The sequence below is a fragment of the Xiphias gladius genome, chromosome 19 (assembly GCF_016859285.1).
Source record: "Xiphias gladius isolate SHS-SW01 ecotype Sanya breed wild chromosome 19, ASM1685928v1, whole genome shotgun sequence".
NCBI classification, from domain to species: domain Eukaryota; kingdom Metazoa; phylum Chordata; class Actinopteri; order Istiophoriformes; family Xiphiidae; genus Xiphias; species Xiphias gladius.
The window spans coordinates 20,690,977-20,705,068 of NC_053418.1; the positions used below are offsets into that span (position 1 = coordinate 20,690,977).

The window sequence follows — 14,092 nt, forward strand, 5'->3', positions numbered from 1 at the left end:
TTTTTATATCTTTCAACTTGGTCGTTGGTGTTGTCATTTTTATATGTTTGTAATGAATAAATTGTTTTATTCTTAATGTATTAGTTGATTTTTCTTTTTTTAGTGCTTAGAGGAAAAGCATGTGACAATGAACACAGCTGCTGTTTAACTTGATCGTGTCAACTACTTAACTTAATTTCAAGGGAAGGGCCATGCCTCAGCCACATCTGTAATCACCTGTCAAGTTGACTTATACCTAGTTAAGCCATCCTCTCCTCTTGTCTCAGTTGTCTCCACCCACCCTCACTTTCCCTTTCCTTTCTCATCCCTCTCTTTGCTCATCTCTACCCACACTCATTCTGTCTCTCATCCCTCCTTTCATCCTCTCTCTTATTCATACCCGTTCATACCTCTTGTCTCTCGCCTCTCCAGGTACCAACTAGGGTTGGCTGGCACAACACCTGAGATGCATCTTCATACTTCCCTCATATCATTAAACCTTTATCACACACTGGTGGGATGTGGTCCTTGCTAGGAAACCATTTTATCCAGATTCAGTGTACATGTGTCAGCACAGCAATCTCATATTTTGTGTCCGCCACATAAACAAGGGGTCAAAGGCTCTGCCTTTTTGTCCTCCAGTTCTTAAGTTCTCTTTATGAACTTCCTTTAAAATACATAAGAATACACATAAAGTAAAAACTTCAAGTCAGCTTTATTTTAAAACAGGAATAAGAATCTACAGCCATGCTAGCGGCTCGGTGGGGCTGGCCTTAAAGACAGCATTGCTCTGAGTTAAATTCTAATGTGAGCATGCTCAGAGACACTGCTAACATGCTAATGATAAGCAGGTACAATGTTCACCATCTTCATCAAGTGAAGCATTGTCACATTTGCTAATTAGCATTAAACACACAGTACAGCTGAGGCTGATGGGGGATGTTAGTTTTTCAAAAAACATTGACTTGAAGATGGCACTACATAAAAAGTCAATTCATCAAGGGGAACATTGACATCTGTACCAAATTTCATGATGATCCATCCGGTAGTCGCTGAGACATTTCACTAAAAGCCAAAAATGTCATCCTGCTGGTGTTGGTAGAGTAAAAGTTGGGGGATCATCAAAGTCAATGGGATACATCCCCTGGGGACCAGGACTGTACAAAATTTCAATGGCAATTCCTCCAATTGTAGTTGTGTGGACCGAAGCAGTGAACCAACCGACTGACAGACCAACAGTGCCCTCCATAGAGTCACGGTGCTATTTCACTCCATCCTCAAACGCCCTGTGTTTCGATATACTGTAGATACCCTAGTGGATACCCTAGTGGACAAAGGTGAGCCATCTTACCACGGGAGGCAGCAGGTGCGACAATGAGACATTGCACAACATCGCCAGAAACTGTCTGTAATATTAGTGTTTATTTCAAGGATTTGGATGACAGATTTAACTTATAATTTTCATGGAGTTTTAGTGATATTAAGAAAATAATAATAGGGTGAACAGTATGTCTACACTACAAAGAACAGTATGTCTGCACTACAAAAGACATTGTAGTGTACATCTTATGTTTGGAGATTATGTAGTGTAATGTACTGTTTTGGTGTTTTTTCGTGATCCCAAATCTGCAATACTGAATAAAACTGACAAAGGATCAGAAGCAATTGTCATTTAAGTACTGACCCTATAGATTATAAGGTCAGTGTTTGCTTTGATCAAATGCAGAGTTGAGCTTTCAACTATGTTTTGGTTGACCTTTACACAGATGTGTCACTGGGAGGACAATGAACATCTCCCTGCCTGTCATGGGTCAGCAGTTGTGTCTCCGGTTCCAAACCCTGAACTAGGTGCATAGGTAGTGACTCATAAGTGCAGATCTGCTCTCTGTTGATGGTACCTGGACTCATACAGATGATTTGGCCCACCTACTATACATGTGGTATGTTTACCCATATTAACCAAGACCATCAATAACACATGACAAGCCATTTGCTCTTTAACTAAAGCATTTATATTGTTTCAGATAAGAATTCATCACAATACAGACTCGTATGTTGTACGTCAACACCAACTTCCTCTGAGGCTTTTTCATGTTCATTGTCTCAGCTTACTTTGTTGACATGCGCATGACGTGTTTGACCATATTTCCGATACCATCAAATATATAGTGATAGTGATACTCTGTTTCCCACATGAAGGAAGGGGTGCTGACCACTTTGTTCTGCTCATCCACATAGGCTTCGTAAAAAGGAAAAGGTTAAGGTCAAAGCTGGAGTAATTTCAAAACAAAAATAATGACAAAATGAACATAAATCTATTCAGATTTTGTCCAAAATAATTTAGAGATTTTTGAGAGGATATATATGGCTCACGGACATTGTGGCGTGCACCCATGCTCTTTACAGCCTGCACCATGTTTGTATGAGGCCAGTTCCCCCAGCGAGTGTTTTCGTCCCGCTCATAGCCCATGGTCACCTCGATGCTGGGCAACAAACGGCAGGCCAGCACAGGAGCCATGCTGGCCAGTCTAAAAACAGGAGCAGACTGTGAGCCGAGGCTTTTATCAAGTCAAGATTTAGAGGCAAGAGCGATCAGGGTGTGAGAATAATTGCCTTACCAGTATCCAGACAGGATGGATTCAAAGCCTGAAAAAGAAAAGCTCTCCCACTATAAAGCACTGAGGAAGAAGTGTGACGCTCAGTCTTCTCAGTGTGCACATGTAAAACTACTATTAATGACCAAAAGATGAATATGAGCCAAGATTACTGACTGTCAGCTGTTATGATCACCAATTGTCAATAAATAAAAGCATGGGACTACATCTGATGTAACAGCATGTTATTTAAAGCCCCCATGCACACACCTACAGTATGGTCCACCCACACAGGTGTTTTCACCTCATCTACCTGACTGGACCTCTTCTCAGGATTGTGTTGGAGTGTGCTGATATCGCTCTCACTCCTTCTGTTATTTCTAGTGGATACTTGACAGTAGAAACAAAAACCGGGAACATGGAAAGAGAGTGAAGGGGAGACACGCAGCCAAGGTCTCAAACTGAACCAGGCATGTGCCGCCCTGTAAGGAGATGCAGTTTGGTGACCTCAGATCATTCTCAGAATAGCTCCTCCCAACTTGAACCTGAGCAGAAATATAATTGGATAAGTGGAAGCACCCGTGTGGGTGTGATGTGCCGCTAAAGAAATTCAAGTGCTTTTAATGCCTATGCTTGGTTTTTTGTTGATGATTTCACCGTATAACAGGAAAAGGAAAAACACAGATGTGACTAATAACATTTCAAAAAGGGCTCCGTTTGTCTCCAAAATCCAAAGTAAGGCAAGATTCTCAGTGCATAACTGAGTAGTCAGGCTTATATAATGCTTGTAAGGGGAATTTACCCAGACTTTCAAGGTAATGTACCAGTCTGAAAATCACAGCCCACTTACAGTGTAGCTATGAGTCATGATCTGCCAGGACGGCTTCAGTGAAGCTCTGGATGGTTTCCATGCAGTGCAGCGAGAACAACGCTACCTAAAGTGTACGATACTAGTGCCCACGAAGAATGATAGAAAGAATGGAAAAAGAGAGTGATATTTGGCTGTTACAGTAACAGACCTGGTCATAATATCAGTCAGATAGTCATCTGTGGATTCAATAAGTTCAACTGTTAATCATATGAAAAATATCCTACTTTTATTATTTTTTTTTTTTAATCAGAGCGAGCAACCACTGAGTATCTTGAAGAAATAGAAATTTTAAAAACAGTATTGACTTCTGTTGACAGCGTATGCAGAGGTCTGCTGAGGTTGAAAGTCAGTACAGTCTGTGATAATGTCATTTTAATTGTCTCCCCGAAGAACTTCCCAGGCACTGAGCATCTCCCCCCGCTGGACTCCATCAATCTACACAGTGATATCTGCCTCTAAAGCTCTGTAAGCCACCCTACCTCAGTGCTGGCTGTTGCAAAGTGAATTACAGCTCCTCAAACCAGATCTGAAATGTGGCCCTTCCAACTCCATGAAAATGAATTAAAGCGGAGCAGGCCTCTGTGAAGCCTCTGTGATTGCTTTGAGAGAGACGGTCTGACTTTAGACTTCTACACTGTTTGTTTTGTCGACAGATCAATTTAACAGATTTCAACAGAAGGGAACAATGGAGGGGGGGTGTATCTGAAAGCAGAGAGGCATCTGTCTTAAACAGCAACATGTGAATCCCAGTGATAATGATACTGACTCCTACATTGAACAGCAACGCCCACTTTGCACATCTTTTTAAGTGTCATTGTTTTCAATAATTTTTTCATTGTGTTTTCATTTTTGATCAAAATATTTTCAACTGCTCAAACTATTTATAGGCATTAATGGCAATAGGAAAGGATTACTGGTATTATCCTTTAAACGATGGCTGGGTCAAGGTCAGATAAACCCTACGTTGTCATGTCGACAGCTGCTTCATCCTCTCCTTCCTCCTCAGCCTCAAACTCTCCTCTTAAATTCCTGTAATCCTGCATCTCCTGTCATCTAAGACCGGCCATTCGTGGTCTGGCCACCAGGTGTCCCCTCATCTGACCCTGTCACCTGTCTGCAAGGCCTCGACACCCCGAACAGTCCCCGTGGGCCAGTGTAGTAGCCAAAGGATCAGTTGCTTTCTACCAGATCACTTACTCTATGTAGCCTCAGTATTGGAGCCTTCTTAATGTCCCACCTGCTTTAGCCCTGTGGATTAGTTTACGTTGTCTCAGGGCCTTCATGTTGCCCACTTTACGCCGTCCTCTTTAGAGTGTAAAGACTGATTTTACTGCAGCGCCTCTTCCTACTGTGTCTGCTGTGATCAGTGGGAGACAAAGTGGAGACTTTCGCCGAACAGCCTCTGAAATGGTGCACAATCTTGGAGGAGAAAGTCAAACAGTTTCTCAAAAAGTTCATAAAGCACGTTTTTACAAATTCACTGACATAATTAGTATTAAAGAAAAAACTGAGCCTTTCTTTAACTTTAATTTCTTTCCTAGCTTTATTTCAGTTAACTAATGCAGTATTTTATTGAATTTTCAGACTTTTTTTGCCTATTTGTGTGAATATTTTATTTCACATCTTGTGAATGTTTTCACAAATGTACCTTAGCCCATATTTTGTAGTTTTAGTATACTATTTACTATGTGTAAGCAAAAGGATTTTGAGAAGCTTTACACTTTGTTTACAGGAATATGCCATAACTATTGGCATTATCATTTATGGTTGTGGTATATGTGGTAAAAGTAAAACTTAGTTTCCGGGAAACACTGTACCGACCATGTTAAACCAAACAAAATTCAGATGATATAACAGGCCAAACTATGAATACAAATGTTAATACTCATGTTTTATGCAAAACGTAAATATAGATCTTCCTTTTTTTTCTGTTCTGTTCTATAAAAGCTCAGTATTCATTGTATGCCTTTCTACATTCACTCCAATGTCCCAATTCCATTACAGGGATTGTTCACATCTCACATTTATCTAGTCTAATGTAATCTGATTTGAAGTGTGGTGTGAATTAAGTGCCACAGTGACACTCCCTTAATACTCGAACCTCTTGATCATACACAAGTAGAGTTCCACAGTATTGCTCCTTCAGCACTGATGGATTGAAGAGGGACCAGATGATACATACCCAATAGGCTTGCGTGAACGGTGGAAATCTTTAAGCACCCTTTCCACATCATTATGCAGCTTGCAGTCTTTGCCATCCTTCACAAAGGAGGATCTAAAGAGTTGAGAGATGTATGTTACTATTAGTGCTCCTTCTTTATCATACCAGCTTGTATTGTGTCTCATTTTACTCTATTTTACACAACACAGCCTCACAGGAATGACTTCAATTTTCATTGTTCCTCACAGACTCTTGATGATGCCGTGGCCTCCAGGAAAGATGACGGCATCAAAGCTGTTGACGTCCAGTTTGGACAGGTCCTGCATTTGCATCATTCCCTGTCCGTGACTGAAGCGAGCCGACTCCACCAGCATGTTCCTGTGTAACGGCCGGAAATAATCACAAATAGGAACTTGTGGAATTAGTCAGGTCAGGGGAGTAACATCCGAAGTTAAGTAAATCACTGGGCCCTTCTATGACTCTGATCCATCTGATAGTGCATCAGTACTTCCTAACAAGCCTACCGGTTCTCGCCAGAGGCAGGTTGCTTTCTCATGTGGTCCATCACATGCATCTGCTGCTGATTTGGAGCAAACATCTTGAAGCGAGCACCGTTACGGCTGAGGTGGTACATGGTGCTGAAGACAAGAGATGTGAATTACCATCTCTGCATGATGATATGTTAATGCCAAATTCCTGTCCTGAGCCATACTCACTACACTCCCTCATGGACATCAGTCCCATCCCACCAGCCACATCCTGAGAAAACCTGGAATACATTTTGATTCACAAATCACAATAATGCCCAAACTAATATTTCAGCCTACCTTTTTTTTTTTTTTGCCCGATGTTTTATTGATTTCTTTCACTTACCACTGCAACATTGGTATTTCCCCAGTTGCCATAGTCACCGTGGTGAACAGAGCAGGCAGGCTGGCGAAAAAGAACAGCCAGCGTTTGTTTTGACAGCAAAGTCCTGGTTGCCAGCATGATTTAGCTTCAATCTCACTGTTTTGGGAGCAAAATATGACTTAACAGTTTGCCACCGAACCTGTAAAGACTTTTGATGGTTGCAATATCATTCTTGCTGTTGTTGTCCGTATATATATGCCCAGAGGGTGGCCAAGTGACGTTAACTTGTAAGCTCTATTTCCTGATAAGTGCCGCCGCTTCTTTGCCTAGACTGATCTATTCCCCTCCTGAACACCTTTCCCTATTACAACCTTGTTTATTCATCTGATTAACGTAATTCATTTGGCCACAGAATGACACTTAAGCTTAGGTGAGTAAGCTAAACATGTGCTTTAACCCATGAAATATCTTGACCCATTTAGAATTTAATTCTTGGTATTGGATCTGAGTGGAGGAAACTGCAGAAATAATGCAAACATACTGACTAATAATAATGACTTTTACACAACTCTCTGCATCTGTGTGCAGTTTTTGGAAATTCTTATATATGTATATGCGATGCCTTTATACAAGGCATACTGTATGCCCTTTAAAGTCTTATTAGGTTGTAAGGCTCTTACTCACTGTAATGCCATTTTGCTTCTCCAATGTCTAGACAGTTAACCCAGAAGTACCCCGGTCACACAGAACTCATAGTGTTATATCAAAACTGTAGCTCTTAACTATAGGCTGCACAAGATTCAGTGTCAAGTTACAGATGAAAAACGTGAGGCAAAATACGGCATTTACTTTATTATGTTCACTTTTTATGTATAAACAATCAAAATTTACATACTGGTGATGAAAGTATAGCAACAGTTTGAAGAACAAAACACAGAAAATGATTTGAACAGAACAATATACAACCATCTAGAATCAGCACGCCAATCACAATTTTAACCCTCAGCTGGCGCCTTACATGAGTTGTTCCCATAAGATTCTGCCAAGAGGTTTAGAATTTGCTCACAAAAGACATCATGCATGGCAAACACACATGAAACTGTCACATATGGTAATCACAAAGTACAAACAATGTTTCTTTTTGAAATGAAATACAAGAAACATGACACGACCAACATACATGGTGAGATTTCTGTTACTTAATGTCACCCTTTTTGTCAAACATACGAAAATGTTTCTCCATTTCTCCGTGGCTGCTAGCTATAAACACATGCTATGATCCTTTTTAAAATCACCACAAAGACCCATCTCACTTTTTCTGACAATTTCCTTGTGTTATTTCAAGTACAGATGTGATTGAATAAGACTAAAACAGTGACAGATGTCTACAAAGCAAAAGAAAGGAAATAAGACACAGCACAGACTAAATAATAAATAAGGTCCATCTGATATTTTATATAAAATAAAGTCTAAAACAATCTTCTCAGTGTATTTCTGATTTTTTTGATGTATCAGTAAAATAAAATCATACACATGGCAAGCATATCACAAATTAAATCAAAACGATGCTTAACAAAGCTCCATCCATGTCCAACGAAGAGCAATACAACCGCTGACAATCTGCCGACAGCTCAGCCTCAATAAATGGCATTGATCAGGCTGTTTCATCAATTACTTGTGATGAGGCAAGCCGAGCACTCCTTGTGGTTGAGTTTTCTTTACATGTAAGGACCAAATCCTAAAAGCCATTTACATGCAAATTATGAACTTCTGTGGTGAAAGAGAATTATTCCCTAAATTTCTGCCACCACTAAAGAAAGCTTTCATGCACCCAAGCACAGTCAGTCAAAGAGTTTGTGCACTATCCGTACACACACTGTGTTCTTTACGGAGAGTATTTGAAAAAGATATCCATTTGATAAAGAGTGGGGTTTACTCATCAAGCCAATAGCTGTGCTGAGAGAGAAGCGCGTGTTAGCAAGGCCAGTCTGGCGGTATTAGGGCGTGTATGCAGGTGGTGGCTGAAACTGATTGGCAATGTCATAATCAGCAGGAAAAGTTTCACTGCTGTCCTCCATCTCCGAGAGCAGCTCCAAAGCCTGCTCCTCCTCCTCGGTGGGGTAGTGGCGCAGGAGATTCGCAGCTGTCGCAAGGATAGAGGCTCCACCTGCCCCCGCCACCAGGTAAAAGCTGATGGCGAAGGTGACGTATATGAGAGAGCCGTGGTACTTTTTGTGTTGCTGCTGTAGTGACAAGATGAGCTCTGAGGCCCAGTAGCAGAAGCCTATCACTGTGGCACACTGTAACACTGATGAGAGACAGAGAAAAATGTAAGTATTCATAAAATGCAAACTGTCTTTTTTGCAAAAAAAAAAAAGAACCTGAAAAGAACTGCAGGATGACAGATACACATAATTTGCTATTGCATTTAACTTTTTGAGTTTCCTCAGAAGACAGTATAACAACAGTGAAAGTTGGCCTCACAAATGTAAACACAAGGGCGTGTGCGGATGAATATGCAGGGTGATTAGGTCAGCCGGCAGGTTGCCCCGGATGTAGTTACCTATAAGTTAGCATAATAAAAACTCCAGGAGGCTAATTTCTGTGTTTATATCTCATAGACAAGCGTTTGAAATAATTCATGTAAAAATCATGTTTATTTGGAAAACTGTAGGACGTTCGTGCTGGTTGCCCCAATATACGCTGTTCTGCCTGAGTCCTTGTTTCCCTGATTCTCAACAATGGACTTGGCAAGTGCAAAGTTGGCATGACCCACAGAGCAACAATAGCCACATTTATGGGAAATACACCAGGTTTAAATAAACCGGAATTAGCCTTAAATACCTGTGAGAATGTGTGCAAATGCATATCTGCGGGTGATCTTTAGCGCAGGGTGTTTGGGACCAAACACATCCAAGAGGAAAGCAGTCAGGCTGCACAGGATGCCCAGGAAACAGAATGCAGCGATCACCCTCAGCAGCAAGATGGTCTGCGGGTTCACACAGTAATCTGGAGGACACAGAGACATCACAAAGTATTACAAGTGAACTATTCCAGATCAATCTCTGCTGCAGGTCTTAACGGGCTCGTGCTGGTTCTCACCGTCCAGAAGCTTGGGGTCAATGTATCCCAAGACATCTGCCACCCCCAGCTCTTGTCTTGGACAGGTGCCTCCATGAACCCGGAGCCAGGCCGGTTCCGCCAGAGCCGTGCACAGCGCTGTGATGGACAGAGCTCCGGGCAGAGCCGACACCAGGCTCCTCTCCGGCTGCTTGGGCAGGGAGGTTCCTCCTCTCCTCCTCCGGCCTCCAGGAACGTTAGAACCCGGCGGGGCGTACATGGTCATCCACTCTCCGTATGGTCTGTTGTAGTGCTGGTGTCCCCCTTTACCGTCAGTAATGTGACTGCACTAAACGCTCCGTTGGTAACGTTGAGATCGGCAGACTGACTAACCACAATAAAAACTGTTAGCCAGCGCAGCTAACGTTACCAGGGCAATACACGGATGACGGCGGCCGTGGCACTTTGTTCGTTGTGATATCTAATGTTTCTAAACGAAGAGCAACCTTGCAACTATCTCCTTGATAAAAACATGTTTTGTATCTGACTGACGGGAACACAATGGACAGATGGCCTTCAGGCCTGTTAGCTCTCCTGTTGGTGTCTGAAGCTAGATCACGGCTAACGCCAAACGTCGCCGATTGTCGTACAAAAATAAACTTAACAGAGACAAATTAGATAAACTACAACATATTAACTAATTTTGATACCTACAGTGATTAAAACGACCATCAATTTGGTACAGAAAAGACAAAGACAAAACAAAACAAAAGCAGCTTACGCTGGCTTACTGTAAAATATCGACTTCCTTGTTCACAGCATTCTTCCTCGTAGCTTCAATAGGCTGCAGTCTATACACGAGTGGCGATCAGTGCTTCCACCTACTGGTGACTGCTCCAAACACACAACAACAGCAGTAAATATGCTCATCTGCATTACATTATTAAGGTAGATTTTTATTCCGATTATGTGATAAAATTATACAATAGCTATATATATTATTTTTATTTTACAACACACAAAAACATAAAGGTGGAATGTATGATACTACCTGGTGTGAGCAGGCGTAAATACTTTAAGTCACTGCACTTTATTTATAGATGTGTAGACTAAGAATAAGATACAAAGATATATATTACATAATGAGACACAATTGGTAATTATACAGGTCCAAAAGAATAAATCAATAAATCAAATAAGAATTTGCTCAGAGAAATGACCTAAATGTCTTGTGGCGACAATCCCAATGAGCAGTAATTGAGTTTTCGGTTTTTAATTCTGAACGCGACAACTGTCCATGTTGGTATTTGTTATGCTTTATTTTTTTATTACATTTGTGGCAAGAATAAAAATAAAAATTAAAAAAATAAAAAAAATAAAAAAGAGAACGAAAAGAAACCCCACAATGCTTCGCGTAAAGCACCTGATAATCAAAGATGGCGGCATTTCCGATGTGGTTGTTTTAGTGAACTTTTGTACCTTGTTCTTTGGTGCAGATTCGCCCTTTTCCTACACTTCTTCTCCAAGCTGACGAGTGACTGTTGTTTGGGACATTAGCACCGCTTGTTTGTGCGGGTTTTTACGGCGCGTCGTGTTGTTTTTATTAACGGGTTTACAAGGAGTCGGTTAACTGTCAGCGGTAACCGACAGGGGACGGGAGACATTTGATATTTCACCAGCTCAGAAATGAAGGAGGCTCTGTCCCTGGTCCAGAGACTGAACGCACACCCGGACTCCCGGTGCTGGTTCGTGAGCTGGAGCCCGTCTGGGACGCTGCTGGCTTCGTGCGGGGGCGACAAGGCCGTCCGGATATGGGGACGAGAAGGTGAGCTAACAACAACATGGACTGAATGAGAGTTAACTTCCAACACACGAGATGACACTGATTCAACATAATAATGGTCAGATAACATAATATGACAGTGTAGCAGAGTGTGGCAGGATGCGTCGTACCCTCTCTTGTGAGTGATCCAAAATGTCAGCAATGATGATATTTTATGTTCCTGTCATCCTGAAAATAATCTTCACCGTCAGTCTTTATTTGTAACATCTAGTAGGTGAGTAGTTATGAGTAGAACAAGCTGAGAATAACTTGAGACAGAGGTGTTTTATTTAGGGAGATTACAGTTAGAGCACATCTCAATATATTGGGTCTGCAAGTAAAAAATGGTAGTTGCTTGTCATTGGCACAGGTAAGTGTGTAATTATATATCATAATACCATTTCTGGAAATTTAACAGAGAAACCATTTCTTACATAAAATAACCAGATAGAAATGTATGTTTTGGTTAATCCCGTTAATTAAATATGAAAAAAACTATGGTGCTTCATTACATTGGTGCATGCATCCTGTAAATCCATTTTTGCTCGCTGATTTGTAAAATTGTCCTCAATATTTATTAAAAGAATTAAAGGCCTCTGTAAAAACAGTCAGGCAAAATCTCTGATGTCTTTTATTTTTTAGGTGACTCCTGGATTTGTAAGAGTGTACTTGAGGATGGACACCAGCGCACTGTGAGGAAGGTGGCATGGTCTCCCTGTGGGAATTATCTGGCCTCTGCCAGCTTTGATGCAACCACGTGCATCTGGAAAAAGAAGAACAATGACTTTGAGGTAAGGTGAGATGTTTAAATATTTGCTTTGTGAAGTGCTGCAGCTTTTGTAGATTTTACCCAGAGTCTCATCTTGTCTTCTAGAGTTTGACTGTTTTGGAAGGACATGAAAATGAGGTCAAATGTGTGGCGTGGGCCCCTTCAGGGAATCTGCTAGCGACATGTAGCCGAGACAAGAGTGTCTGGGTGTGGGAAGGTTTGTGTTAAGACTCCCGTGTGTCACCACCTCAGAGGCATGGCATGAATCCAATTCATAATACGAAATCGTGTAATGTATTGATCTGTATCTCCCAGTTTGTTTATAAGAGTGAGCTATTTCCCTTTGTGTTTCAAAGTGGATGAAGACGACGAGTATGAGTGTGTTACTGTCGTGAACTCCCACACTCAAGATGTCAAGCATGTTGTCTGGCACCCGACCCAGGAGGTAGGTCACACTCTGCTCTGTGTGACCCTGAATGATTTCCCAATTTGTTGCACCGTTCTCTAACTATGCATTTACCATCTGTTTTTAAAGCTCCTGGCTTCAGCCAGCTACGACAACAACATTTGTATTTACAAGGAGGAGGATGACGACTGGGAGTGCCGGGCTACCTTGCAAGGACACACGTCCACAGTCTGGAGCTTGTCTTTTGATGCGACTGGACAGAGACTGGCCTCCTGCAGCGATGACCGCACTGTCAAGATTTGGAAGGAGTATCCAAATGAAGCCGGAGAGGGTGAGTTGTTAGCGGCAGAAGAATAATTAATCAAAACAAGGCGGTTAAGTTTGTTAGTAATTAAATTGTCTGGCTTTGTACAAATGTAAATTTAATGAACATCTTTGTCAAAGCATATAAAAAGAATAGGAAAATGACCATCTTGTGGGAAGTGGACAGACGACGGTGGACTTATTTTTTCTCCAACTTCTTTTTTTCTGCTCTGCTTTGCTCAACAGACTTGTCTTGGAAGTGTGTTTGCACTCTGTCTGGGTACCATGGACGAACGGTGTATGATGTCGCCTGGTAAGACCGCTTGGTACAATGCACTCCCAGTCCTGCTTGTACCCTGGGTTTCATGAGATCTGTGGATTGGTCTGCTCGTTCACCAAGGTTTTCTCATCATCTCTGAGATTTCTCATCGAATGCTGTGCATTTGTTTTTCCATACTATAGGCAGAATTCGGTTAAACTCAGGGGAATGTGGCATTTTAGGGTAAACGTGCGCTGCCTCTCTTAGTATTGGTGCAGAAGGTAAATTGACACATAAGTAAAAACATGTCAGCTGTACTCTATGTGCAAGAAAGAATAACATGAAACCTCCATTCAGCTTAACTGATCACCAGCTCAATATGATGAAGCCATTTTGACATGTCAAATGCACTGTCATCTTCACAGGTCTTCACCTGAATTTGTCATCTCGTCAGATGAAACCGAAAATTTTTTATGTATGTGTGCTCAGGTGTCGGCTGACTGGTGCCCTGGCAACTGCCAGTGGTGATGATGCGGTTCGAGTGTTTAAGGAGGATGAGTCGGCTGATCCAGACCAGCTGTTGTTCTCCTTGGCTGCTCAGGTGACCAAGGCTCACAGCCAGGACGTCAACTGTGTCGCCTGGAACCCAAAGGAGGCGGGACTGCTGGCCTCCTGCAGTGATAACGGAGAGATGGCCATCTGGAGGTTCCAAGAAGAAGACTGAATGTGCGGTGTCTCACTGAACAAAAAAAAGTTACTGCAATTTACACTGGCAACTTTGTGGTCCTGAAGACACCACGTTATTCTTCACTCATATCTTACAGTTTATCTGATAGCTCTTCGGGATTCTGCTTAATATTATGGTGTATAAAGATGTCAGCTGCCATCTTTCATGTCTGTTTCTAAAATGATAATGCTTCAGTGCATCTTGTGCTTTGAGTCTACATATTTCTTTAACAGCTAAATTGAGAATTTATTAATTCATGATGTTTATATAAATAAACAAAACATTATAA

The 14,092-nt window shown here is 41.6% G+C and overlaps 3 protein-coding genes across 7 annotated transcripts; 1 reads left to right on the plus strand and 2 right to left on the minus strand.

The window, feature by feature from the left end:
* Positions 1–2,032: 2,032 nt before the first annotated feature.
* es1 (ES1 protein, mitochondrial) lies at positions 2,033–6,595 on the minus strand. The gene is made up of 7 exons (XM_040155750.1): positions 6,479–6,595; positions 6,322–6,374; positions 6,130–6,243; positions 5,852–5,983; positions 5,627–5,719; positions 2,342–2,507; positions 2,033–2,222 (listed from the first exon to the last, which is right to left on the minus strand). The coding sequence occupies exons 1-7, from the start codon at positions 6,593–6,595 to the stop codon at positions 2,088–2,090; spliced, it is 810 nt and encodes a 269-aa protein (XP_040011684.1). The 3' UTR covers positions 2,033–2,087.
* A 706-nt stretch (positions 6,596–7,301) lies between these two features.
* Positions 7,302–10,403, minus strand: tmem127 (transmembrane protein 127). 5 transcript variants are annotated; one of them, XM_040154121.1, is made up of 4 exons: positions 10,309–10,403; positions 9,560–9,905; positions 9,302–9,466; positions 7,302–8,765 (listed from the first exon to the last, which is right to left on the minus strand). In XM_040154121.1, exons 2-4 carry the CDS (start codon positions 9,801–9,803, stop codon positions 8,455–8,457), a joined length of 720 nt encoding a protein of 239 aa, XP_040010055.1. In that variant the 5' UTR covers positions 9,804–9,905; positions 10,309–10,403; the 3' UTR covers positions 7,302–8,454. The 5 variants fall into 5 exon arrangements, with proteins under 5 accessions (XP_040010055.1, XP_040010057.1, XP_040010059.1 ...); XM_040154123.1 differs by having other exon boundaries at positions 9,560–9,901; positions 10,309–10,402; XM_040154125.1 differs by having other exon boundaries at positions 9,560–9,901; positions 10,299–10,392.
* Positions 10,404–10,931: 528 nt separating this feature from the next.
* Positions 10,932–14,089, plus strand: ciao1 (cytosolic iron-sulfur assembly component 1). The gene is made up of 7 exons (XM_040155057.1): positions 10,932–11,342; positions 11,982–12,130; positions 12,214–12,325; positions 12,465–12,553; positions 12,644–12,845; positions 13,064–13,130; positions 13,566–14,089. Exons 1-7 carry the CDS (start codon positions 11,204–11,206, stop codon positions 13,798–13,800), a joined length of 993 nt encoding a protein of 330 aa, XP_040010991.1. The 5' UTR covers positions 10,932–11,203; the 3' UTR covers positions 13,801–14,089.
* The last annotated feature ends 3 nt before the right edge of the window (positions 14,090–14,092 follow it).

What these genes read in the sequence shown, in the direction of transcription:
- tmem127 (XM_040154121.1), bottom strand. Translation starts at nt 9,803, where the DNA reads ATGACCATGTACGCCCCGCCGGGTTCTAACGTTCCTGGAGGCCGGAGG. An exon ending in TGACCCCAAGCTTCTGGACG is followed by an intron (nt 9,467 to 9,559) that starts GTGAGAACCAGC and finishes TGTGTCCTCCAG; the next exon opens with ATTACTGTGTGAACCCGCAG. An exon ending in ATTTGCACACATTCTCACAG is followed by an intron (nt 8,766 to 9,301) that starts GTATTTAAGGCT and finishes GTCTCTCATCAG; the next exon opens with TGTTACAGTGTGCCACAGTG.
- es1 (XM_040155750.1), bottom strand. Translation starts at nt 6,595, where the DNA reads ATGCTGGCAACCAGGACTTTGCTGTCAAAACAAACGCTGGCTGTTCTT. An exon ending in CGTTCACGCAAGCCTATTGG is followed by an intron (nt 2,508 to 5,626) that starts GTATGTATCATC and finishes TCCTGTTTTTAG; the next exon opens with ACTGGCCAGCATGGCTCCTG. An exon ending in ACAATGTCCGTGAGCCATAT is followed by an intron (nt 2,223 to 2,341) that starts ATATCCTCTCAA and finishes TTTCCTTTTTAC; the next exon opens with GAAGCCTATGTGGATGAGCA.
- ciao1 (XM_040155057.1), top strand. Translation starts at nt 11,204, where the DNA reads ATGAAGGAGGCTCTGTCCCTGGTCCAGAGACTGAACGCACACCCGGAC. An exon ending in AGAAGAACAATGACTTTGAG is followed by an intron (nt 12,131 to 12,213) that starts GTAAGGTGAGAT and finishes CTTGTCTTCTAG; the next exon opens with AGTTTGACTGTTTTGGAAGG. An exon ending in ACGGTGTATGATGTCGCCTG is followed by an intron (nt 13,131 to 13,565) that starts GTAAGACCGCTT and finishes ATGTGTGCTCAG; the next exon opens with GTGTCGGCTGACTGGTGCCC.